The 26,545-nt window shown below is 31.4% G+C and overlaps 4 protein-coding genes across 7 annotated transcripts; 1 reads left to right on the plus strand and 3 right to left on the minus strand.

Moving 5' to 3' along the window:
• Positions 1-1,833: 1,833 nt before the first annotated feature.
• Positions 1,834-12,814, minus strand: Als2 (Amyotrophic lateral sclerosis 2). Of its 3 annotated transcripts, XM_088185002.1 has the most exons (9): positions 9,566-12,814; positions 7,368-7,699; positions 7,084-7,298; positions 4,691-5,021; positions 4,397-4,626; positions 4,149-4,328; positions 3,848-4,035; positions 3,622-3,785; positions 1,834-3,562 (listed from the first exon to the last, which is right to left on the minus strand). In XM_088185002.1, exons 1-9 carry the CDS (start codon positions 12,636-12,638, stop codon positions 3,515-3,517), a joined length of 4,761 nt encoding a protein of 1,586 aa, XP_088041128.1. In that variant the 5' UTR covers positions 12,639-12,814; the 3' UTR covers positions 1,834-3,514. The 3 variants fall into 3 exon arrangements, 2 of the variants coding, with proteins under 2 accessions (XP_088041128.1, XP_088041129.1); XR_015809427.1 differs by lacking the exons at positions 1,834-3,562; positions 3,622-3,785; positions 3,848-4,035; ... (2 more) ...; positions 4,691-5,021; positions 7,084-7,298 and adding an exon at positions 8,279-8,405 and having other exon boundaries at positions 7,480-7,699; XM_088185003.1 differs by lacking the exons at positions 1,834-3,562; positions 3,622-3,785; positions 3,848-4,035; ... (3 more) ...; positions 7,084-7,298; positions 7,368-7,699 and adding an exon at positions 8,198-8,405.
• A 1,845-nt stretch (positions 12,815-14,659) lies between these two features.
• Mpp6 (M-phase phosphoprotein 6) lies at positions 14,660-15,488 on the plus strand. Its single transcript, XM_088185046.1, has one exon. The coding sequence runs from the start codon at positions 14,729-14,731 to the stop codon at positions 15,245-15,247; it is 519 nt and encodes a 172-aa protein (XP_088041172.1). The 5' UTR covers positions 14,660-14,728; the 3' UTR covers positions 15,248-15,488.
• GrlHz (Gustatory receptor-like Holozoa) lies at positions 15,475-20,728 on the minus strand. 2 transcript variants are annotated; one of them, XM_088185028.1, is made up of 8 exons: positions 20,391-20,728; positions 20,252-20,326; positions 17,780-17,946; positions 17,522-17,708; positions 17,285-17,460; positions 17,045-17,225; positions 15,943-16,155; positions 15,475-15,875 (listed from the first exon to the last, which is right to left on the minus strand). In XM_088185028.1, the coding sequence occupies exons 1-8, from the start codon at positions 20,592-20,594 to the stop codon at positions 15,630-15,632; spliced, it is 1,449 nt and encodes a 482-aa protein (XP_088041154.1). In that variant the 5' UTR covers positions 20,595-20,728; the 3' UTR covers positions 15,475-15,629. The 2 variants fall into 2 exon arrangements, with proteins under 2 accessions (XP_088041154.1, XP_088041153.1); XM_088185027.1 differs by having other exon boundaries at positions 15,943-16,158.
• A 1,676-nt stretch (positions 20,729-22,404) lies between these two features.
• l(2)34Fd (nucleolar protein 10 lethal (2) 34Fd) lies at positions 22,405-25,387 on the minus strand. Its single transcript, XM_088185016.1, has 11 exons — positions 25,174-25,387; positions 24,855-25,115; positions 24,653-24,793; positions 24,378-24,586; positions 24,081-24,309; positions 23,881-24,007; positions 23,582-23,750; positions 23,270-23,510; positions 23,061-23,195; positions 22,743-22,993; positions 22,405-22,668 (listed from the first exon to the last, which is right to left on the minus strand). Exons 1-11 carry the CDS (start codon positions 25,237-25,239, stop codon positions 22,452-22,454), a joined length of 2,046 nt encoding a protein of 681 aa, XP_088041142.1. The 5' UTR covers positions 25,240-25,387; the 3' UTR covers positions 22,405-22,451.
• Positions 25,388-26,545: the final 1,158 nt, after the last annotated feature.

Consider the following 26,545-nt stretch of genomic DNA (forward strand, 5'->3'; position numbering starts at 1 on the left):
ATTTAATATAATTTTTGTCTTCATATTATAAATACATATAAATTAATATATAGTTTTAAAATAGTCTCGATATGTTGATAGTGATTAATGGCGCATTATATATTTATTCGTTGTAGTATTTTTTTAATTTAATATAATTAGGGATGATTTTCTGGAATGGACAATCGTAAAAAGTACGTTGCCATATTTGCCACGTTGCATCATCTTATCGGGTCGATTTTTTTCAGTAAAATTGCAACGGTGCATGGAAACTGCTATACACTGACAATTTTGTCTATATCAATTATATCAGGGATCAATATTTACCTACTGATTATTTTCTACTATATCTATGTATACATATTGTATGTATATATGCGTTTTAATGGGGGAGTGTAGTTGTATATTTACCTTCTAGGCTTATCAGTTTTTCGCTAAATATAAAAATCTTATATATTTTGTAAGACGCGAGCTAAATCTATATATTATATATGTATTACAATTTTGCTTTTCGAAACGAGTCTAAATTATAGTAATTGGTGAATGTCCGACTGCACTCTGAAATGAACTCTATATATGTATATTTATGCGCTATGATTTAGTGGCCTTATCATATACTTTTAAAAAATTAATATTAATGGTGTAATTTAAAGGAAGAACTGATTTCAAGCATAATAATTATGTATATAATGAATAAGTTAAATGTGTATTATTCAATATGTTTATGGCAAAAAACTTTAAATAAAAAAATAATGTACGCATAACGAAATTGTATTATCTCGCTTGAACTGATGTATCTATATAACTAATTTCACTTTTGAGATGTGTAATAATAATATATTGTATACAAAAAAAAATGTAATATTTTTTACTATGCGCGATGTCAGATTACATTTAATGTTATACCATGTGATTTTTAAAATATGATTATTTTGTGATATTGACGTTCTTTCGAGTTATTTTTTTATATGCCCACACCAACGTAGTATCTCACTCTTGTTATTGGCGACTATCAAGATTTTTTAAATAAGTACAATAGTTGCTATCTATAGTGTGTATGTAAGTGTCTCCACCTGATTTGAAATGCGTCGTATTGTTAGATTTTATATTTATAATTTTAATTACATCAGATCTAGTAGTTACGTTGTCCGATTGTTTCGCTGATGATGATTGTTAACGCGATATGATGATTATATTTTATTTTTTAATTCAGGTACGAGTGGTGCATCTCCGGTTATTTTTTGGCATTCGATGCCCATGCCGATTTTTTATAAAAATGAATTTAATTAAATGTAAATAAATAGTATCACTACAAGGTAATAAAATAATAATTATTATAAATTAACGATGTAAGATGAATAAAATGTAATATTTTTAATTAAACGATACGATTAGGTAGATGTGCATTTGTATCGGAAAACAGCATGATTGTACTCGCGTTTCCCGTCATCGTTCATTCGAACACTACAGCATCACACACACTCACGTTTGCCGTCATTAGGTTTTGAAAACAATGATATATTTGATATGGCTAAAATTACGACGAAATTTTGACCTGTTCTAAGAGAAAATATTTTTTTTATAACGACGATAGGGTAACGTTCTTTTAAAATAATGGAATCGAAGAAAAAATTAATGTATTATATATGAATATGATATATGAAATTGAAACAAAGACTTTAACACTAGATTCGAAATAGCAGCAAAATATCACGTTTAGGTAATATTTACCTATTATAATGAAAATTTGTATTTATGGTGTACATTTTGATATGATGTTGTACAAATGAAGTAAAAACGTTTGGTATGTTATTTTACAGGAATGAAATAAATAGTATTAACACAAACAGCTGGTTTTCTTGATATAATGATAAAACGGTTTTATTATATGTATTTTCTTATATTATACGTTCAATCTTCAGGTACATTTACAAAATAAAGCTTTTCGTGATTTGTTCAAACATGTCAGGATATGTGGAATAACATTAAAAAATGCATAAAATATTGGGTCATAGTTTTGATACAAGTATGTTAATATGGATAGGCCATCTTTTTAACTAGTAATTTAAATATAGAAAAAAAATCTGTAAATAATTTTTAATATGTGCATAATATAACAACTGTCTTAAAATATACATTTTTTAAATACAATAGATAATGAGCACCACAAAATATGGCTATGACTAATCACTAAAGTGGAAAATTGTGAAATATTTCACAGATACACAGTTAAATTATGATTTGGACGCAACTTTAAAAAATCACAATATGTATTTGCAATTAATCACATATTGCCAAATCATATCAATATATAAGTTTTTGTTGAACAATGTGTTCTTGAAAATAATGTAAGGTTTATAAAGTAACGAGTAGCTCTATAATTATACAAAATAACAACTTTTAACAAAAAACTTATTAAGCACAACAAAAGTTCAGTCTAACAATTTGAGATCTAAGATTGTACAAAATGAACGTCAAAACATTGGAGATGTGAGCTTGGATATATTTCGAAAATTGGGAAAAATTTAAATTTCACAAAAATATTAGCGAATAATACAATACATACTATATTTTTTTTAATCTTGATTGCTATCATTCTGCCTCAACAAAATATATTGCATTATAAGAACATATGTAAACAACCTATTTTTTATAGTTTATTCAAAATATATTACAAGTAAGTATACATATCTTTCCCAAATGCAGTGTAATACTCCGTGAAATGAAATTTCTTTTTCCTAATGAAACCACTGGTTGTTATCTCGTTTATTTTAATGTTGATTTTGTAAGAGTAACACATTTCATCGAATTATTTATTAAAAAAAAAATGAATTCCCAAATTTTCCAATGCTCAAATTTCCTGTTTACATCTCGATAAAAATACATAACCTGAATCGTTATTTATCTATTTGGTAACATTTTATTTATAATAAAAACAGACACTTAAAATTTATCACTACAATTCAGTGTTTTTCATACGCTATCTTAACATTAACTTGATCTATCGTCTTTGAATCAATGATAGTAATTTTAAAATACAATCTAATTTAAAATGAGCAACTCTGTTGCAATTTAATATCATACATAGTTTCAAAGCTACCCAAGTATGGTTAAATTCATACACGAGAATCAGATTCATAATTGATAAATTTGGACACACCTAAATAATGGACATTATTATATTTACAAAAATACCGCACAAATGATCACCCCTGTATTTTTTGCCATTAAACACTTGCCCACATAATTAACATTGACTCAACCAAAATCTATAATAATTAATCAAAAATAAATATTTTCTCTTAAAATTATGTTATATCATATATAACAGTAGACGCGACAAGTAAAAGTTACCTAATTTAATGAAATAGAACAGATATGCTTAATGTAAATTTCATGACTCGCCTTTCATTCTTAGTTTTTTATTTAGGTACATATTAACTTATATAATCATTTTATAATAACAACACCTCTTTGGCATCGATATTTGATACTTTTCACACCTATTGAAAATAATATTTGTCTGCAATGAGATTTAATCGCAGATGGTAACTTTCTCTTGCAATATTTGATAATAGCATGCCTGAAAATATAAAACGTGTTAAAATAATCAATGAGAGTGTTTTATTATTTATTTATTACCTTCAACGTAGTGAACATTATGCCGAGCTCTCCGTTTTGCATGCAAGGTTCCAGAAAGTCTTCGATGAAGTGAATCTCCGAACCGAGCTGCAAAATCCTAGCTCTGACGACAACAAAATGAAAGACAGGAAACAGCTCATCCATTGTCCATAGATAATTTTCGCCTAAAGAGATTAAATCGATAAGATATTTATTGATTTAAAATTGTTTTAAATTGAAATCATACCTAATTGTTTCTGAACAACAGTCGTCATCTGCTGGAATGTATTTTTAATGACGCGCAATTTTTCCATCGGCGAAAATGTGGTTTTCAATTGTTGCAACGTGTCGACTGCTTCAAAAAACAGCTGCTCTTTAATTGGAGTTGATGGCACAGACGTAGGCGGCTTAGTGACGTGATCGATCCAGAATTTCCTGATGATTCATAAAATTAAATAAATTAATAGACTAATAAGGCTGGATCAAAATAAATAATATCATACAAGATATTTCAATTGCTATGTAAAATATAATATTTAAATACTTACTGATCAATGCCGAGAAAAGCCATTAGAGTTATGTCCGTCTGTCGATTCCACTTTAAAAGTCGTTTCCAATAAGCGACATCTTCTCGTTGATGATGCAGTGCGTATAACACGTGCAGAGAAGAATGAACTCGCGGAAGCAACAAAGGCTGAACCACGTTTGAAACAGAAACAACTTCACCGCTGTTGATAAAAAGACACGTTATTCTAACATGTTCCATTATCATTTAAGTTTTTTTTTATATTATTACCAATCTAAATCATCATCGTCTTCGTTCAATACTAAGTGTTCGCCTAGTGTCGGCAAGGCCGGAAACAAAATTTGTATGATTGTGTACAATCTAGATGCTACGCATGCCAACTCCGATACGGCATGCGATAATAACAGAGGATGAACTCGCACACCACCGTAAGAAGTGCAAAAAGCTGCACAAACACCAGCCACGAGACGTCCGAGAGGATGAGCAGATAATTCGCATGCCTGTTGCAATAAATATAATGTAACAATTTAATACTATTGCATGATTTTAAATATTTCTACTCACTTTATTCAGATAAGTTTTGATCTCGTTGAACGAGTCCAGAGTTAGAGTCGATTGACCAAATGTAGGAATCATGTTCAATTGCTCCGTGTCCAAGTTAATGCTTTTCATCATTGCACTTTTCGCATATCCGATGCTGCTGTCTTTGTTCGCGTGCGATAGTGACACAGCAACATTTTGCCATACTTTTTTGTTGCTTATTGGAGTCCGAACGTTGACTATGTGATTTCCCAGGGGTGTCAGAATCGAATCCGGTATGCCGATTTGTTGAATGCATTGTCGGAAGAGACCATTCCATTTTTGATTCGGAAGAACGCACAATTTTCCAAACGAACTAAAAAGTATTAATTATGATTAGGGATTGCAATAATACCGGTATAACCAAAATAAAAATCAGGCAATACCGGTATTGACTTTATTTTAATTAATCGATCGAAAAAATAATCCTAATATTGCTCGCATGATTCACCATGTTTACAAATTAGCAAAACTAAAGCATTCAAATACCCCAGCAACTACTGTTTCGATATAATAAATTACAAATTATTTTAATTAAAACACTTCATTCAATATAAAAAAAATATTTTCGAAACTTTTTATAAAAAATATTTACAAACATCAAATCTTTTTTTTTGGAACAACAAATCTAGGACAACGTCATCTTTGACAAATTATCGTCTTTGATCGACTGCTTCTGAATGCCTCCTAAATTTTTATACCAGAGGCTCTTAGAGCACCACTGTCAATTTATTCTAATAAAATATATTTTTATATTACTCATTATTTTTTGTCAGTTATGATTATCCAAAAGAACTTTATGAGAAAGAAGTGTGTAGAAAATTGTAACAGATTTATATGATTGATAATTGTGATATTTTTGTGGTTGAGGTGTGATTTATTTATATTATTTTAATTATTGCATATTTAATAGTTATTTTAGAATATCGCAATAATATTTATTTTCGAAAAGTTTATCTCTCGTATACTTATTAATTTCTATTCATGTTAAAAATAACAATAATTAAATTTGAGATATAAATGTTTATGTAAATATTATAGAATAAATAATCCTTTTAGTCCTAGATAATTTTCCCCAACATTTGCAAATTATTTTGTTGAAAAAATCATTGATTTGCATTTTTAAATAAATTATGTTTTATATGTGTTTTAAAAATTTGAAACTTTTTCTGTGTACTCTCAATGATGCATGGTAATAAAAATCAATAATATTTAGTTGTTTCAACAATAAAAAAAGATTAAATTTTTCATATTTATTCATTTACTATGTAAAAAAACCCACGCATCAACATATTTTAATTATTACTTATATTTAAAATATCATCTAGTAAAATATATCTTTAATTGGTAACAGAAAAAAATAACATTAAAATAGCTTTATTTTCAATTGTAATTTTTATTTTAAAAAAACATATTTCTCGACAATTTTTCAAATACGTTTTCTATTTAAATATAAATATTGAGACGAGATAAAAATAAATTCGTGTATGTAATACCTGCTTTTGTTTTCACTTCGCCAGCCATCCCTATCATAAAAAAAGGAGCGCAGCGGCGCAGTTAATTCTCTGTTACAAAATATAAATACTGGGAACTGTTATGTATCGTTAGACTTGCCTGAGATAAAGCAAATGTGTTCCTAATATGTTGGCATATCGCGCATATCGTACAAAAATATCGAACACGTTAAATTAAATTTTAAAAAATTGCGCCGAAATATCAGCCGTTGGAATTTTGCATAGGTAGGGTGGGCCGATATTTTAGCTTTCTTGGACTAAAAGGGATAATATTATTCCACTTTGATATTCTACCCCAATAAAACTACTTATGTTATTCCTATACAATGAGCATCATTTTATTCTCCGCTTTTGCTTTTAAGCAATCTGGGCATCGTCGTTTTCGTAGTTCTAAACCATGGAGATATTGTTTTCAATAAATAAGATGTACAGATTTCAGAAAAACAAATTATTACACCAGTATTGCAATCCCTAATTGTGGTTAAAGACTCCAATCCGAATATTTGAATACAGATTATTATTAGAATATTTGTCCAACTATTCATTCACACATATTTCTAGGGAAATATTTATAGAATTTTATTATCTAAATGAATATTACGCTAACTTTAAAAAAACATTCTAGAAATACAATTTATCAAAGCAGCTAGTCAATTTTTTCCTCTATATAACATGCAACAGGACATTGTGATTTTTTGGTTTTGCAATATTTATCATATCTTTATGTTATATATGATAGCCTTTAATATTACACCAAAAAGCCGGCGTAAAAACGGTTTTATGCAACACTAATAATAGTAGTTATATTTTACAAGTTCAGAGCATTTTACGCAGATGTGGGTGTTTATTATATAATACACATACCTCGGTTTCGAATTAGGCGATAAGGCTGGATTAGACACGTTCATATGTAATACGGCACTACTTATTTTGACTCCATCAGTCCAAGCTCCGTTCAGAACGCCTTCAATTTTATCACCACTTGAAAACGTTAATGTGCCTTTACCGCTAAAGACACCAGCAGATCTAAATTCACCTTCGTAATGAGTCCCATCTTCAAATATCATAACTCCATGACCCTATTCAAAAATCCGTACATTATTTAGCAAACCGATAAATCTATAACACTTAAGTTGACATGTACTTACCGTTAATACGTCATTAGCGAACACTCCTTCGTAATATATACCATCTAAGGTCACTATAAGACCGCATCCATGCTTCTTATTATCGCTCCAACTTCCGAGATACTTTTCCCCCTTTCCAATATCATCCATGACTCCGTAACCGTGCCGTACTCCTTGCACCCAATCTCCCATGTAAATATTTGCCGTGGCACACGTAAAGTCACCTTGTTTTCTAACGCCGTAACCGTGAGCGAGTCCTTCCTTAAAATATCCTTCGTAAATATCACCAGAGACGTATTTCATGACGCCGAATCCGTTTTGTAAATTATCCTTCCATTGACCCTCGTATGTTCCTAAATCATTAATATTGCGTCAGAACTTTAATCAATTTAGTTTAGCATGAGGATAATTAAAATGAGCAATATATAAAATAGTCATTCTATAAAACGAATTGTTTATGCAACATGCAACACTGTTGGTCAGAGAAGTGAACACCCTATGAATAACTAAAAAAATCCGAAGATTTACCTTACACAAATGCACAAACAATTTTATGGAACAAAGTATTTATTTGAATGCACATGTCTCTTAAAATAATTCCCTGTTAAAGAGCAACTGTTCATCAATGTCAGAAATGTAGATAAACTCAGATAAATTATATGTAAATGTTTAAAATCAGAGACATATCACATTTACTACTTTTGAGTAAAATACAAAAACAAATTATGTAACATAAACCGAGGAGTATTTCTCTTAATTATAAAACGATTTCATTTCATTTCACAGCATTTTATAGCAATGTGGCGGCCAGCACGTGATACAGACGGAAAATATAATGAAACTTCAATAGCACAGCAAGATATAGAGATGGATCAATGGAAATTCTGATAATTCTTCCATTTCCTCAAAAACAAAGAATATCATGTAATAACTGATAATCCGAGCGAGGCTCTGCTCTTGGTCGGTTAAGCTCCTGGAGAACCGGTCAGTATGCGACAACTGGGTGATGGTCATGTGGGCGACATGCTTTTTTTTCGTTTCTGGTAGCTCTCAAAAGTTCTTGAATAAAAAAATCAAACGGTTTAAATAATATTTTATGATTAATTATACACAAATGATAAGTAAAATATATATTATATATCATGTTTAGACCGTTTAATGTTTTTATCTTTTAGCTCGTTTCTAAGAAATATGACTAATATTTTCGTATGTATGTATGTAATATGTAGTTATTCATGGTAATTAAAAAAAATAAGGCCATAGTAATAAATAAAACGATAAAAATAGGATTTGCATTTGTCCGTCGCCGTCGCCCAGTGACAGTATCCGAGAACCGATACCCAAAGTGCTTGCAGAGATCACAACTCCGCAGAAGGTCTGCCACCTGGGCTACGCCCTTAGTCGATCCAACTCCCCACAGGCTACAACTATGCAGAGAGACTCCTATCAACGCTCTCAGAATCGGTAGTCCCTCTCAGAGGCTCTCAGAGGGCCTGTCCTTAACAGAGGGCTTGTGGTACTACGCCTAAGCCCTTTAAAAGACCGATGCCACATTTTTCCACGCAGCAAAATGAAAAAAGTAACTTCTTACCAGATAATGTTTCATTTTGAACCGTTTAGAAAGTTTGTTCAAATAAAAAAGATTAGTAAACATACTAAAAAACGTATTTTAAATGTTGGTTCAGAATATACAGGATTTAATCTAACTGTATTGTTAAATTGTTAATTGACAGCCAAAATATATTTATCAGATTCTTTCAAAATGCCATAAATATTATCGAATATTAAACTAAGGATGAACAAATATAGTTTGGTGATGTACATTCAGTTAAAATTGTTTCAGAATATCGATCTACAGAAGGGTTTTATAGAAAATCATATAAATCATATAAAAGAAAATGATTCATTCTTCAATGATGATGTTGGATCCGACGAGTCTCGCAAAAGTAACAAATGCCAGTATACTGGACTTTGGCAATTAAAGAACTAAATATCGTTTTAAATTTGTTAGAATCTTCTTATTTTTAATTTCTTCCCATATCAATCATTCACGTTTAATTCTAAGTTTAATTTCAATTAAAAACGGTATTAAAAATTGTGATAATATTCTAAAATGATTTTTATGAGCATAAATGATTCACTCAATCGTCAAGTTGAGCTTTGAGTGCTTAATCATTCTTCCCACGACATGTTTCAATTATTCAATGAACTATATTTACCTATATTTGGCATCTCCATTTTTCCGTGTCCGTTTAGTTGATTGTTGTTAAACATTCCATAATAATTTTTACCATCAGGCCACTCCACTTTACCCATACCGTGCATCTTTCCGTTAAGCCATCTTCCTGAATACTTAGCTTCTTTATAAAACTGACTCTTATTCGTGAACGTATAAATCGCTGTTCTAACCAGCGGCGGTTGAGCGCAATGACTTTTGTTCAAGTTCATCTTCACGGCCGACTGCAGAGCTTGTAGCCACTCGTTCTTTTCTTGAGAAGTGGGCGTTATCACCGTGATCGTCTCCTCGGGAGTTATCAAATGAATGCCGTTCTGGACGGAATCGTTATCGGCGACGGGTTCGACCCATAGAGTAGCCAGATTATGCACATTTTGAATACTACCGTTCAAATGTAATAATATATCGTTCAAGAGAACAAACCAGTGAGAACTGAATCGTCCGCAATGGTATAAGGACAGGGGTTGATTTTTTGATTCGCGTATGAGTCGTCGTTCCGGCGTACGAAGCGATTCGATCGTTTTACCAGTCGTTTCCCAAAACGTTCTCGTAGCCTCCGCTTCTTTCTTTTTCTTTTCTTGCTCGTCGTTTAGAGCGTCCCATTTAGAAAGAACTTCTAATAATTTACGCTCAGTGAACGCTTTAATATCATGATTCGGATTGCTGGAGTTGTAGCGGAGGATAGACTGCATCATGCATTTATAGGTGTTCAATCTCATTAACGGATGTAGTAATGCGCATGAAATAACAGCTTCGGCTATTTTCTTCGGGTTTTTCTGCATATTGGACGGTAGTTTATCATTGTACATGTTTTGCAATATATTCGGTATATCAATATGTGTTGAAATTTGATAAAAACCACCAATTGATAATATATCGCTTATGCAACTAAGATATTTTTTATATAATGATATGTGTTCATCGCTGTTTTGTATTAGAGTCGTTTCCACAGCTTTTTTATTGTAATCTGTATACTTCCAGAATGATAAAACGTTAACGGCCGTGAAATACATTATATTGGCATAACTGCTGCAGAGCTTATCGTAAAATTTAGAATCGGAACCTAAGAGATTTGTCTTTTTTAAGAGCGGTTTAATGAGCAGTTGATGTACTAAGATCGTCTCTTCTAAGAATTGTTGCTCTATTGCTAAATCTTGTACTAAAGGACTTTCGTCGCTCGGATGCGGATAGTTATAAAAGCAACTGATAGCCTTCGACGACGTTATACGATTATTAAAATTAAGATCGCTCGATAGACAAGAATAAAAATCTTTGCGTTTTTTCAATTGTTTCGTCTGAACGCAATGTTTTGATTCCGTTAATTTTTTATGTACAACAATCGATTCGTTCAATTTTATTACATTCTCCGTAAGTTCGTTCTCGTGGTTCCCTTGAAAGAATATGTTACCGTTGAGTGTAAATATCAGTGAATGATTTTCTCCGCAAGCTAAATCTCTGGCTCTATCCGTGTTCGTATTTCCTGCGAATTGAATCGGACTGCTTTTATCTTCGTTCGAGTCTGTCGTGACTTGATGCCAAAAGTTCCTACCCCAAATGAAGACTCTCCCGTCCAACGTTAAGACCGCACAATGCGATTTTCCACACGATACTCTATGTATCCCTAAGTTTGCTAATCTAGACACTAAACTCGGCTGCATTCTTTTAATGTTATCGCCAGTTCCGAGTTGACCGTGATCCGCGCTACCCCACGCCCATATCTCGGCGTTCAATAAATTCTGACCGGTCTTTACGATGATGTTTGCTTTATCGTTGATTGCGCTCTGAGAGAACTCCTTATCGCTCACCGTACTGGAAGACATTTGAAGATCGTCTAACTTACAACTAGTTAAAGAATACATGATCGAGTTGAGCTCGTCGCCGTTCAAATTCTCAGCTGCACCGGTATTCTCGTTAGTCTCGCTACTGCCGCTCATGTGTCTCGAAAGAGTGGCTACTTTATCGCCGACAGTTTTAACTCCGACGACGACCAGATTCGTAAGATTAGATACGTTTTCTTTAATAATTCTCGTCGGCTTTTCGGTACATTCTACTAAATAATCTTCGCCTGCTGAAACCCACGAGAGCTGCTTAGTTAAAAATTGTTTAGCCGCTTCGGTGTTAATGAAAATCATATTATGCTTCTCTTCCTCAGATTTTAATAAATTCAACGAGTTATTACTCCTATTTTTTTCACTATCCGTTTCAGATTGCATGTTGGAATCGTTGACAGTTAACTTGCATTCGTCGAAGTGTATTTTAGTCAATTCTGAATCTTCAGTCGAAGAGCTTGAATCTTCAGTGTGCGTTTGTAATACGGCTTGTTTTTCTTGAGCCGCAGAAGCGCTACTAGTATCTTCGCTCGACTTACTCATCTGAATTCCTAGTGGACACGTTTCAATCAACGACAACTGAGATCCGGGAGATGATAATCTACTGTTCCGACATTCCACGCATCCAGAATAAAACACGTCTTCGTTATCGCTCTCGATCTCATCGTCGCAGACGTTCTTACGGGCTACGACAATAGCAAATTTTTCACCAACTGCTGCGTGATACACTGAGCGGCCTTCGAAGAACGTAACTTTGACTGGAGCTTGAGAATCAATGTTTAACTGTGGCATTAATCCGGAAGCCCATAACTGACCGGATTCACTTATATACAACATGCCGAACCCTCCTGTAAATATTGATTTAATTTTGACTTTACGACTGGGTGTTTTGTGGCCGTGTGGACAATTCTCTGCTTCTTCTCTGATGACGATCTCTTGGCGAGCGTTGGTCGCTTCCGGATCGCATTTGAACAACTGCCCATATGAATCGAGATAAAACAGATGCGAGCCGTCAGACGTGATATCCGTCGCGCACACATTATGGATTTTGTCAAATTCTAAAACTTGCACGGATTCGTCCAAATGCGTTTTATATAAATTTAAATTTGTAGTTAAAACAAACAACACATTGTTGACGACGCATATCTTGTACGGTTTTTCAGTGAAGGCCGATTTTTCGGAGATTTCTAAAAAGTTCAATCCTCGCCATAAACAAACGTTCTCCATTATATTTATTTATTTTATACATTTATTTTTTTATCTACACTTATAATTGATTGGCGCGCGTCGTTTATATAAAAAACATTATGCGATCGAATTGTTTAATGGCACTATAAATTATGATTCACAGAATTTAAAAAGGGTTATAAAACAGTCACTATTCGATAAGACGACATTTGAATGACTCATTTTCCGCGGCCCAAGTCATTCATCTGACAGTGACTGTCATCAGGTGTTGCCACTACTGATATTAAATTTACTTTTCACACAAAGTTCATAATTGATTCAATCATAATTGACTGACCATTGCTTTAAATTAGAATATTACTTAACCTTTTCTTTACTGTGCCAAATAAATCCGCTAGTTACTGTGCTGCGTAGAATATACACGTGCAAAAATGAGTGATTTCAAATTGGAATATTCATAAATATCGCTTTAATTATGTATAGGTGAGGTCAACATGAAATAATAATTTAAATTTAATTACTGAAAATAAAAATTCTATAAATCAACACAGAAAAATGACAAAATAAATAAGAAAAACTTGATAAAAATTACTTTTAAAAAATTTTTCAGTCTTAATGTTTTTCCTTCATCTTTGCAGAGACGTCCTTTCAGTTTTTCCCAGAGGAGGGAGGCAAAAGTTGGCCAGTCAGTGATCATCTTTTTAATATTTCGATTTCATTAAGATTCAAAGCATTTCATTTAATGACATCTATTTTTCTGGCCGAATTCAATGAGGGAAATGCCCCCACCTGCATCTCCCACACCCCCAAATGACGTCCTTGGATGGTTGCATAGCCTTTTGGGTTTACTATCTAAATATCTATGTGTTACATATTAAATAAATATATATTTGAAAGTTGTTATTTTCTCCAGAAGCTAATACCCTACATTTCGTTAAAAATATATTTAATTATTTTATTATGATTATGTCAAATTTGGCTAATATTACCGAAGTAGTAAAAGTATGTTCCTGTTTAGAATCTACGACAAAATCAACAAAATCGTTCCGTAACCGTCGCAGTGAAAACGCTCGGTTATCTACGTTTATATTAAGAGTTTTTATAACAATATTACGACTTGCCAAAAGTGAACATCGAATATAGTATACCTAAGCCGAATTTTGACCAATAGGAGAGTGCAAAAAACAATTATCTCTTCTCAGAAGGCAAAAATTCACGTCAAAAGCAATAAAATCCTGCCATCACCGTCACAGTGGGAACGCTCCTTAACGAACGTGTTGAATTTCTCTTGGATAACGAAGACGCAACGGAAATGTTCGAATCGGAATCAGAGGAAAATTATTGCAATTACGAAGCAAGTACTTTTAACGTTTACATTTGCTACTATTCTTTATTATAAAATCAGTAATAACAAATTTTCATTCTTTTTTGCTCTTATCAAATATGCCAAATTTATCGGAGTGTAATGAAAATACAAAACATCCCTATAAGTGTGATATCAACATTTTTTTATGATAAAAAATATGACAGATATATATATATATATATATATATATATATATATATATATATATATATATATATATATATATATATATATATATATATATATATATATTATTTTGCAGAGCATGATCAATAATAAAAGATAAGGGATGAGAGTCGTCAAGAACATGAAACCAAAATATAACGATACCAAGAGAAATATTAGCACAGACAATTTTTTCACATCTATTCCTTTAGCTCAATGTCTATTACAATACGATTTATTTTTTACCGGTACATTGAGGGCTAACAAGCAGGAAATACCGAAGGAGTTTTTAAAGGATAAGTTGAAAGAACTGCATAGTAGTATGTTTGGTTTTGCTGATAACATGTGCTTGGCGTCATGTGTTTCAAAAAAATTCACACGGTGCTGTTGCTCAGTACAAAAGTTTTTAATACATATAAGGAAAGCAGCAAAAACAAACAACCACCGGTGATTGATTTTTATAACAGAACAAAAGGCAGAGTTAATCTAGGGGACAAAATTTAGTTTTTATCTTTTTTAGTTTTTGTATTTTTTCTACTGGCAATATTATTTTGACGTTTGACGTTTGTCCGAACCTCGTGCGTTTTACTGATTGACGATGTCTCGAAGAAAAGAACAAGTTAAATTATCGAAGGGAGTCCTGGAGATGCGTTTCATGAAACGTACTCGTGAGCGATACGAACGCGAAGCAGAAGCTGCCACTGCCGCTACTCTGCTCGCCGCAGTTGGAGCTCAAATAGAGTCTGGCAAAGGACGAGCTCCTAAAGAACCGTCGTTTTCTAAGCTACTCGATCTCACAGACGGACGTTTCTCGTTTAGAGGCATGAATCCCGCAATAGAGCTGCTCATGAATCCCAAAATCGATGAGAAAGTACCAGAAGTCGATATAACAGATAAAGAAATGGCCGCTGCTAAAAATCCCCTAGTTCATTCTATGGCTGCTAAATTTGTTAATAAGCGAGAAAAAGATGATGCCAGAAAAAGTGAGAAACAACAAAATAGAAGAGAAAGGCAGGTTAGGATACCTGATTCAGAATCAGTAGCGAAACCGCATTTCAACGGCGTAAAGAAACAGAAAAAAAGAAAAACGCGCAAATATGGAAAATCTAATGAATGATTATTTTTTATATCTATTGTTTATTTATACTAGTCCAATTTGAATGTATTGTGTTGTATATTATAACACATATTTTATAATATAATGAAAAGGACGTCAATGGGAGTAATAATGTACAATAGCAACATTTTAACGGAATAATTTATTATTTCTTAAATAATGCTAATAAAGTATTTGCTATTCAAATATGTATCTATTTTAATTACATTTAAAAAATTAATAAATAATTTAAAAATTAAAATTCAATTTTATTTCAAAACACTTTTCTAATAATCCATAAATATTAGAAGTTAAAAACATTTGTACTATTAATAATTAATTAAATTACGCACAAACACATATCAATTATCACATTGTAAAACATTTTAAAATATTAAATATATCATATTTCAATATAATGGCACATTCCCAATATCAATATTATTGCACTGATTATCATAAACGTAAAACACAAGTATCTTCCGGTCACCGGAAGTCGAAACAACCTGGCCGACAATTGCAACGATGACGCGTACAAAAGTACGGCGTTCAAATCTTCTTGAGGCGTCTCTTGGTGAAGAAAAGGCCTCACGATGATCTCGTGCCCGACACATTGTATCATAGAACAAGTTCTCGTTAATCTCGCAGCCTTCAAAAAGTAAACAAACTTATGACCCACCGTTTTATGATTGAAACAATTTATCCAAAATACTGACTGAAATAAATGGAATAATCGCTGCCAGAGTCCAAAGTATTTGGTTCAGTATACTTGTGATGCTAATTGGAGATACATAAGAGTTGACTTTATCCAACTTTAATAAGCAAATTAGGCTTGAGAACGTCCAGCATATATTCACTATTAGGAAAAGGCATACTCCGGGCGCTAATACTTCATTCAAATGCCGCAGAAGCTTTTTAAATTCCGCAATCTCCTTTTAGAAAATGAAATTCAATATTATGGATTATAATTAAGGTTAAAGGAAAGAATCTCATAGAAAAAAATTAGGATGGTTTCATACATTTCTCTCACAAAAATTGAGAGATCAATTAATTAGTATATTATTATTTTAACATTATAATTAGTACTAGTTACGTAAAAGTAATAAAATAAAACGAAATCTTCATATGGCAGTTTCTTCTAATACTAAATATTTAAAATGATGGATAAAATAAATAAATATACTTGGATATCAAAACAAAAATAAAAGCCATTTTTCAATCCTGATATACAATGAGCCTACAAATGTATTAAAAAATAAAGATTTTATTTTGAGTAGTGGAAATACAAGCTTTTAAAAAGTATACAAAAATTTGCTTTTTCGTGTAGCTCTAGAACACTTAAAGCCCTTTCTATTAATAATTATTTAACAGATCGATTTTGGGCCACCTGCTGTGTGATAACAGGCAGTTTTTCGAGAATTCCGCGGAACGCAGAGTTATAAGGCAAAATAGTTTTGACTTGTATTGCTACATGTATTATCAATGGTTTTTAATCTGTGCGTTGTTTAAAATCAAAATTGAAACATAGTTAATTTACATCTAATGTGTGTTTTATTTTAGAAAATGTTTAATAGCATTTTAAACTTCAGTCGTCGGTGGGTGAAAACAGTTAATGTGGAGCAAAATAAATGTATAATATAATTTATGGCTTTAGCATGTTAAAAAATATTTGCAATGTTATTTTACGATCTCAGAATTGGATTGCTATATGATAAAAATATTCTAGAATGCTACAATAATCTATTTTATAACAATTGTAATAAAATAAAAAAAATCTAATAATCTTTCCGGGATCTTATCTTTTTTTTAAAAACATACCCTCATCCAATCCAGTGGTGATATTGTGCGAGTCAGTAAGCGATTTCTCAGATATTGCAAATGTGCCGTTAAAAGTTGAGCTTGTAAGCAATAATTCGTTACTATCGTTGCCTCTACCATATCGTGACACAGCGTGCTGATTATGAGTACAATTTTAGCTGATAATTTCCATTTGTAATAACTGAAATAATTTTATTTAAAGCAAATATTACATAGATATTATTTTAATTTGACAAATACTTTTCTCCTATCCATTGAAATTCCACTGTTACTTTAGCTAGCATCAAACAAGTATTAACCAACGATAGTAATATCCATATCAAGCTGAAAATGATGTACAACCATAATATTCTCAAAAGCTTTTTTGGACTCGTATACGGCGTTCCTTGCGATGGAAAAGACGACAATAGAAACACCTGAAAAGTTTCATATTTAACTATATTATTAATCTTTAATAATAAAGAAAATATTACTTACTCTTTCCATAAGATTTTGCAGATGTTCATTATCAGATATTCTAAATAAATATATGGCATATATATAACCAGCGAAATGTAGAGTACTCGGTAGAATGTAACTGAAAGTCGGACTTCCGTAGCATAATTGCTTATGTTCATACGGCTGGTATATTGTTAGATTATTATATATCAATCCTCTATCTCTTCTATAACATAAAATGTTTTAAAAGCATAATTTTTATTTAATAACATAATTTTAAATTAAAGATGTGCTTACCGAAAGCATGACATGTATTGTAAAATGTAGCCTAAACACACAAGTATAGTGATTTGTAATGTATGATAATGAGATAATAACAAATAGAACTTGGAGTTTTGTAATTGATCCAAAGAAGCAGGTCGAAAGCCCATCACAGCCAAAAATCTCAAATATGGATATAAAATCTGAAAATGATAATTATTGTGTTAATAGGTATTCTCTAATTTATTTTAAAATTCAATAGGATAAGCTAATAAAGATACTGAAATTTAATATGTAAGTATCTGTAAAATATCTCTACTGAGTTTAGCAGTTCCCAAATTCGTGAGTTGTGAAATGTGAGAAAAGTATAATTAAATATGTATCTATTATATTTTAATGTAAAAAATAAAATATTCATAATTTCATAGAATGTATATATTTTATTAAAACTGCTGTAATAAAATTTAAATATGTGCCATATTCATAGACGGGTTGAGATGAAGATAGGCTTTAGGCCAGCGTATGCCACGGCTTCTAATTTTTTACACAAACATTCATGCGTGCTAGAGAGTCACAAGAAGAAAGTCGTATACGTCGCACGAAAATATGATTGTGTGCTGTTTTTGTTTCTTACTGTGCTGCAATAATGGTTATTATCGGGAAACTGCAGCATATTGGCATATTTCGGCGAGCTTATGCAGAGGTCGATAATAATGTTACACATATGATATAATATTTAAAAAAATTAATTAAAAACATTTCAAAAATCAAGAAATTTTTTTTTATATAGTGATACAAATTATATACTAATAATTGATATAGATTTTTATAAATAGAAAATATACTTATTTAAAAATACAAGTAATTACATTTAAAAAATAAAAATTCAAAATAAAATCACGGTTAAGTTGTAAGTAAAAATACTAAATTTTTAAAGTTGCACATTTATAAAAGTCTACAAAAAAATATTAAGCAAACAATCAACTTCTTTTTGTACAGAATCAATCAATATCCTTTCTACACATCAGATACATTATTTTTATCATTAATAACTAATTCAGCAATCCTAGGCATAATTGTAGATGATGCAATTCAAAGATATGTCTAATTGAATGCGATTTCAATTTTTGGATTTTATTGACACCATCTTTGATAATGCTTGTTCACAAAGATAGGTTGTTCAGATTGGCAGCAATCTTTTAATAGCCCTTTCACTCAATTATTTTATTTATTAAGTTATTGCTTTTGACGAGGATTTGTGACTTCTGAGAAGAGATAATTGTTTTTTGCGCTCTTCCGATTGGTTTAAAATTCAGTTTTGAAATGCTTCATTCGATTATAATTTATTGTAAGTTGTAATATTAATATAAAAAGTCCTAATATGAACCACAAATCTACTGCGACAGCACGATTTTATTGCTTTTGACGTGAATTCTATACAGGGACGTCGTTCGAGGAGTGGCAGCTTTTAGCAGAAACCATTTGCCCCCCTTTGAATTTGCTCAGAATAATGCTTGACATTTAACGAAATACTATGAATCATAATGAAATCGAAATATTAAAAAACGACCACTGACTAACTAACTTTTGCCTCCCTACCTGGAAAAAGCTAAAATAACGTCCCTGATCTACGAAACAATTTTAAGTGTTCTCTAATTCTTAGTGGTTTCTGATCGTGTGCACACTCACCAAGAAATTTTAAATTTTTTAGCAACATTGAAAAATTTTGAAGGAAATGTTACGCCTTTATATTGATTTTTTGCACCCTCTGAAGTTGGCGCCCCAAGAGACCGCATGTGCAGCGTGCCCCTTGGACCGGCCCTGGTGAATCTTCACCTCGGCTGGAACTCCCTGGATTTTGAGGCTCTAGGCTTCAGCCTAGTTAGCTTATAGGTAAAAAATACTTTTTTAAGTTAAAGATTCATATGATCTAAAAAAGAAGTCTTGATTTTATAGATAAAATATTAAATTAATTACAACTATTTTCATCAAAAAAACCTCACTATAGTCATATGTTGTGTCTATATTTTTAAGAAAGAATAGAAAAATTTCTCACTACACATTCTAATATTTGACTTCTAGAATTTATATCCGAAGTGTTCAACAAGTTTATGCAAAATACATTTCCTTTTAAAACAATTCCGTCTGACAAAAGCTGCAAGAATTAAGTACATTTATGGATATACTTTTTCTATTTCTATATATTATATAAAAAATAAGAAAAACATTTTTTTTTTATATTTTCAATGTAAAACATATTTGTTTTCTTTATATTAACACGGTTGTAATCTTGATATTTTTCTATATTGGTTTAGTTTAGTTTGGTCAAGCAATGTAAATAATATTTATGATACCAGCAGGAAAAATATTTGGTAAACACTGCCTTTTAAATTAATTTTATAATTATTATCTATTAACGATAAAATTTTACAGTAATTAAAGTATGCGATTCTTACATTCCTCAGTATATATTAAGTCTTAACTATAATATCATACACTCAATAATACCTTTGATTTGCAGTAAAATAGAACCGCTGAAGTGCTCATTAATGTAGTATCGGGATTTTCTGTGATTTCGCCAATCTACAATATATAATTTTATTTTTAATTATGTATTAAACGATTATGTACCTTAACTTTAACTCACATCAATACTGTTCATGTCCAAGCTAGACGTAGTCGAATCGCTCAATGGACGTGGGATGTTATCGTCAACATTGTCCTTCTCGTAACTGATTCTCGGTTTGCTAGTTGAACTGCTAGCGCCATTCCCGTAATTGGTTCCCATCGTTTTTACAAATTCATCCTGATTTGAGTAACATGATGTGTTTACACGGGTGCATGCTTTCATTAGATACGACTGATAAGCGTTTAAAGTAGGTAGGTTATATTTATGCTCAGTTAATTTATGTTGAATATGAGAGAAATGAGCCGGTGAAGGCTCTACTAATGACTGCTTTTAAAACAATACAGTACATGGTGACTGATTGTTTGCATACGAGCGGTGCATCAACTTGAAGATAACCTCCATTCACCGTCGAGTGATTAGTAAGAAAAATATTTTATAAATGCTCAATTTTATTATTTATGTGTTATCAATTATATCGGATGTATGTGTAAGTAAACAATATTTTTTATTAAATACAATTTAATAATGATCATCTTTCTATGTTTACTCTTGAGCATTGATAAAGAAATTATATTTTCAATGCTTTTTATATTTTTTAATATTTGAAGAAAAACATTACGACAGCCACATGAGGAATAAGTAGATAAAAACGTTTGATGAAGTGTTTCCATTTGCAATAACCATAGCGGGCTTTCGAAAACCATTATTATCTGTAACAAAAAGTACTTAACCGCAATAATTAGCTTTATATATTTATTGTTATTTGTATCTTTTGTAGACATTTGGTAAGCGACCACAACGGTTTCACATATTAAGATTCACACAGAAGACATACTCTAGATAAGCATTCTTTCCTATGAGTAAACATATAAAAGATTTGACATTTGCTTAGATCAACATTCACCTCAGAGAGCACTACTCGTCTCGTCTCCGACTCACTTATTATTTTATCAACCCTTTCACAAAAAAATCGCCAAAGCTAAAAAATGTCATCAAAAACATCGCCAGTACGCATTGGGTTCCTAAAGTTTCCATGAACATTTGACCCTTGTAAATGGTTATTTTATATAATTTAAGACTAAAAATCGCTTAAATTTATTGAACAATATTATTTAAAGAATTTATGACCTGAAAAGTGCCTACCACATATTAGCAAAATGTTAAATGGCGTGTAAAAAACTAGACGCGGTAAAAGGGTTAGTTTATTTATTGCAATTATTCCACTGCAACATGATAGGCGTTAGCCCAATGCGTACAATAATCAACAAATTCTAAGTAAATAATGAGACACCAAATTGAAATACTGCAGTCTAATATATATGTATATATATATCTTATCAATTATAAAATATCATCTGTCACTATGCACAACATAACTCAATTGTATTTTAATTATATATCACGATATTCATATGTGGGATTAGGAAAATCTAAGAAAACCTAATCTGTGATGATCAATTTGAAATATAATTATATACTGATCACTAATTTCGATCTCCCAGATATGATATAAATTAAAAAACATTGCATTCACGTGGGATTCCAACCAGTCTTGCAGGTATTAGTTATCAACTTATATTGTCTTTTGTGCTTATGCTTTTTAAATATATAAATCAGCTCATCCATTCGCCCTCAGCGTGGCAACAAAATGCCCAATAATTTACTTTTATCATGATGCAATGTAACTGTATGTTTCTGTTAAAGATTTACACTGTTGCTAAAGCTATAATTTTGATATAAATGTGCTTATTATTAAATATATTTTATTTCTCAAGACAATTTTCTGAATAATTGATCTATAAAGTTTATTTTAAAGGTCATTATATAATAATTACAATAATCAATAAACGTTAAATATATAAATGTTATAACGATTCACCTTGATATACATAAATACATTAAGCCTATATGTATGTGATGTTACATATGACCTTAGATAATTTATTAACCAATCGCAATCCATTTATTATTATTAATTAAAAACATAAAAATATTATTTTAGTAATAAAATTATCAATTCAAAGTCATCTTATTTATTTACATTTTTTATTATGAAAATCTCTCAGATAACAAAACAATTCATCTTCTCCCCATCTTCTGCTTAAAAGCCGGTCGACTCAAATGACTCGTTGTTCTGTAGACGTTCTTTCTGTCCTCCTTGTGTTTCTTGTTCTTATCGGCACGATCTTTAATCTTTTTATCTTTGAACATACTAAACTTCATCTCTCTATTTCCACCAAAGCCAGACATTTTGACGTTATTGTTTTCTTTTTTCAATCTATCTCCCAAGGTATTTCTAATGAAAATAAAAATAATTTAATGCAACATGAATAAATATTTAAAAAATGTAGTAAAACTCTCAATTCATACTTATTGACTCTCGTAGATATATTTCGAATCGATTTGAATCCGCCTTTGAATTCTGGATTAGATTTCAATTCATAAAACTTGGGTTCTGATTTTCTATTTTTCCTCTCTAACTCAGCTTGGAGTTTCCTTTCGGAATCAAACTTATCTTTAACGTCTTTCTTCCATGTATGTTCATCGTCAGAACTACTATCGGCATCAGATTCATCATACAATTCATCGTCGGAATTTTTTCTTTCCTCCTCTTCAATATCCTTTAAATAAAAATATTATTAATCATACATAAATGTATAAAAACTGAAAATAAATCAATCAACATACTTCCATAGGTTCTGGCTCCGCAACTCTAACTTTCTTTGCCGACTTAGACATTTTAAGTGTCGATAAAACTGGATTCAATAATTTATATTCGTCGGACTCTTTATTGACTTCAAAATCTGGATTTGCGAAAAGTTCCTGAATAATAAAAAAAAAATTATATTAATATATTTATTAGTAAAAGTTAATACCAAAAAAATAATACTGCATACCTTGAATCTCTGATCTGACAATATATCGTTTGCTTTATTTTTCTTTTTCTTATCGTTGACATCTTGCATCAATTTCGCAGCTAGTTCTTTATTTACTGGTGGAAGATCAGATTTTATTTGCAGTCTAGACGGTCTTTCTTGTTCTATCTTTTCACGTATTCTACGCCTCCTGAATTCTTCAAAGGCGAACGGATCGGAGATTGATTTAGCTTTCTTATATAGCCGCACATCGATAAAGTATCTGTAAAAAATAAAATAAAATATTGCAAACCATAAATTATATATTTTAATATGATTAACTAGATATATTACCCGTGCATGTAAGCTCTCAATAAATTCGTTCCCAACAAATGACTCAAACCCAATGCTTCCAGTTCTTGTTTTGTGACGAATTTATAGTCATCGTAAATGTTTTGTGCTGATGTTGTCTCCAACTCTTCAGTTAGATTATCTAAGAAGGCACACCAGCGTGGAGCAGGACCTTTAAAACAAATATTTTATTCAAAAAAGTTGCTATACTAAGTTATTTTTGAAATGCTTAATTCATCCTCGGGTGTATTTTCAGATTATTTAAGAGTCCATATGATGATAAAACATATTGTATCACTAACCAAGGGATGGAATATAATAAGTCAACATTTTAGGATCTTCATTCGCCATGAATAAAAGTCCAGAACCAGGAACTATGCACAGATTATTCAAGTCATGCGTCGCTTCTATACTCGTGTACTGTTTCGTCTGCATATAAAAATATAAATTAAATCAGAGCTCAATTTAACATATTTCAAATAAAAAAATAAGCACAATATACCGTATTTTTATCCCAAATTTTCAACACTGAGCTATCCATTGAATATATGTAATCCATATCACGATGAAAACGCACATCTTTTATTGGTAATCCGTTCATATGATCCTTTACTATGAGAGGCTTATTGGATCTTATATCGTATAATATAACATGACCTGTCGATGTACCTACTCCTAAATGTAAGCCACCGTGACTCGTCAAAGCTGTGACTGAAGGTATACCATCAAATCTACAAAATAAATAATTCATAATTAATACCATTGCAATCAAATATGTATAAGTAATAATAATCATCACCTATCATCTAAATCTGCACAATGTAAAGCACAATCTAAAGCCGCTTGACAAGAACGTGATCTTGGATCCCATGCTTCTAATTTGCCTTCTTGAGTACCGAATACGACTAAGCCGTTTTCCGGGTTGATAACACACTTATTGATACTAGATGCGTTCGTAACGAACGGTGCCATAAACTGTCCGACTTCTAAATTTAACCGATAAGCTTCCTAAAAGTTTAATAAATCATATAAAAAACATTAACAATCTTATATATTACAAACAAATCTACATACTGAAGAAGCTCCAACAACGTAAACATCGCAAGTTTGCCTATGATAAGCCAAGTCTCTGCCAAATCGAGGCACTCTCGTTCTGTAATGTCTTCCATGTGCAACGTGGAATTCGATGTATCTATCGCATTGTAAGAATAACATCTGAAATTAAAGCAGAGCAATTAAAACCACACTATTAAACTATCTAGCAATAGATGCTTACTTTTGAATAGTCTTCGCTGAGGACTTCGAATGTGACGACTTCAGAATCGAGACACCTCTCAAATTTTAATGATAGATTATTGACTTCGAAACATTTGACTCGTGGTTTGTATATGCCGGTCGCCATCACGTATTGACCGTCCGATGACAATTTTATGGTAGTGCTCAAGCCGGGCATGTTGAAGTCTTGTATGAGTTCTATCCGCCTTCGTACATCCAAATTTTTCTTTAACAATGCACGTCTTTTTCTTTCCGACAGCCACTATAAAATATAAAATTGCATAAGGATCGCCTAGTATAAAAATATGACCAAAACATACTTCTGGAAGCGATTTTCCGGCACTGAGGTTATAAATCTTAACGTTATCAATTTCTGAGACTTGCATATTTGTAAATTAAATACGCATTAGTTTACAAAATTGATTTTAATGTAAGTTTAATATTCAACATAACGCTGTATCGTGGTATACGCATAAAAATAGTTTTAAACTCGAGATAAACACATGTCAATAGTTTAACTGTCAAACGAACAACGTGGGTTATGTGGCCGTAGCAACGATAATTTTGAGCATTATTTTTTTTATATACATATATGTCAATGATATCGTTTTCTGTTCACACAATCCATTCAAGTTTAAATATATTTATTTAATATTATACGCTAATATTACACTTTTTATTAAAATTAGAAAAAGTATACAAAATAAATTTATAAAGTTTCTCAATTTTAGATAATTCTCTGCTGACAATAATTTAAAAATCTTCTCCCTTTTCACTTCTTTCAGAGTAAAAGGGATCAACTTGCAAATCGCACTATTCCAGTTGAAGATCAGATCGGACCTTCATAATGTGACAGTCAAGGGTTTGGAGTACAGAGTAATATATTCTACAAATCTTCAAATCGGCGATCAAAATCCGCCTTTATTTTATCAATGAACATTATGTTTAATACCCTAACCCTAATTATTTTTCATTTCTTTAAAATGTTCTTTGCAACTAGGAAAACATGTAAAAGCATCATTAGTAAAGTTGATTTAAAAAGCTTTAATTTGTTTTTAAATCCATTCAAATAATCGAAATAATTGGAAATATTCTGTCGCTTGCCTTGCAATTTTAAATTCAACTAGTTTAAATGGTTAGTAATATCAGTAATAAATGCAAGACCTGAGAAAAAATATAGAATCATGCATTTGATTTTCAAATTCTCTTGTGTCTTTAAGAAATATGAGTATTTCTTTTTGATTGAAAAAAATACGCTCCAGACATTTTCAGGGTTCAACCAGCAAACATCGAAATGCAAAAGCAAATCGCCAAATGAAGCATACACCTCACTTAATAAATAGCGAAACTTATGATGAGTTAAAGTTGCATTACCTCCTCGTATGACGTTAGATATTTTTATAACTACTTGCATGCCATTGAAATGTTGTAAAAATTTTCCATAGAGGGCTTCCTAGTGAATTATGCAGTGTACTGTTGGACATTAATTATTGTTTTGTTTCAATAGGCCACAAAAGCCGGTTTCAGGCCCCATCATGGTTTTGGTTCCATCAAATCGATGCATGAGTATTTATCGAATGCTCCAAACCTCGTAACGGAGTTTTGAACTTCCTTAAAAATATCAACGCCTGTTGTGTATCGGGATACTGCTTAGAACTAGAAAGTCCGCTACAGCGGACTGGTTAGTTCTAT

This window comes from Plectrocnemia conspersa, unplaced genomic scaffold, assembly GCF_051122295.1.
Source record: "Plectrocnemia conspersa isolate PC_06_02 unplaced genomic scaffold, ASM5112229v1 ptg000004l, whole genome shotgun sequence".
NCBI classification, from domain to species: Eukaryota; Metazoa; Arthropoda; class Insecta; order Trichoptera; family Polycentropodidae; genus Plectrocnemia; species Plectrocnemia conspersa.

What these genes read in the sequence shown, in the direction of transcription:
- GrlHz (XM_088185027.1), bottom strand. Translation starts at nt 20,594, where the DNA reads ATGAAAGCATGCACCCGTGTAAACACATCATGTTACTCAAATCAGGAT. An exon ending in CAATACATGTCATGCTTTCG is followed by an intron (nt 17,709 to 17,779) that starts GTAAGCACATCT and finishes TTTATGTTATAG; the next exon opens with AAGAGATAGAGGATTGATAT. An exon ending in CACCACTGGATTGGATGAGG is followed by an intron (nt 16,159 to 17,044) that starts GTATGTTTTTAA and finishes ATTTTCTAAAAG; the next exon opens with GAGATTGCGGAATTTAAAAA.
- Als2 (XM_088185002.1), bottom strand. Translation starts at nt 12,638, where the DNA reads ATGGAGAACGTTTGTTTATGGCGAGGATTGAACTTTTTAGAAATCTCC. An exon ending in TCGCTAATGACGTATTAACG is followed by an intron (nt 7,299 to 7,367) that starts GTAAGTACATGT and finishes ATTTTTGAATAG; the next exon opens with GGTCATGGAGTTATGATATT. An exon ending in GCTTTTCTCGGCATTGATCA is followed by an intron (nt 4,036 to 4,148) that starts GTAAGTATTTAA and finishes ATGAATCATCAG; the next exon opens with GAAATTCTGGATCGATCACG.
- Mpp6 (XM_088185046.1), top strand. Translation starts at nt 14,729, where the DNA reads ATGTCTCGAAGAAAAGAACAAGTTAAATTATCGAAGGGAGTCCTGGAG.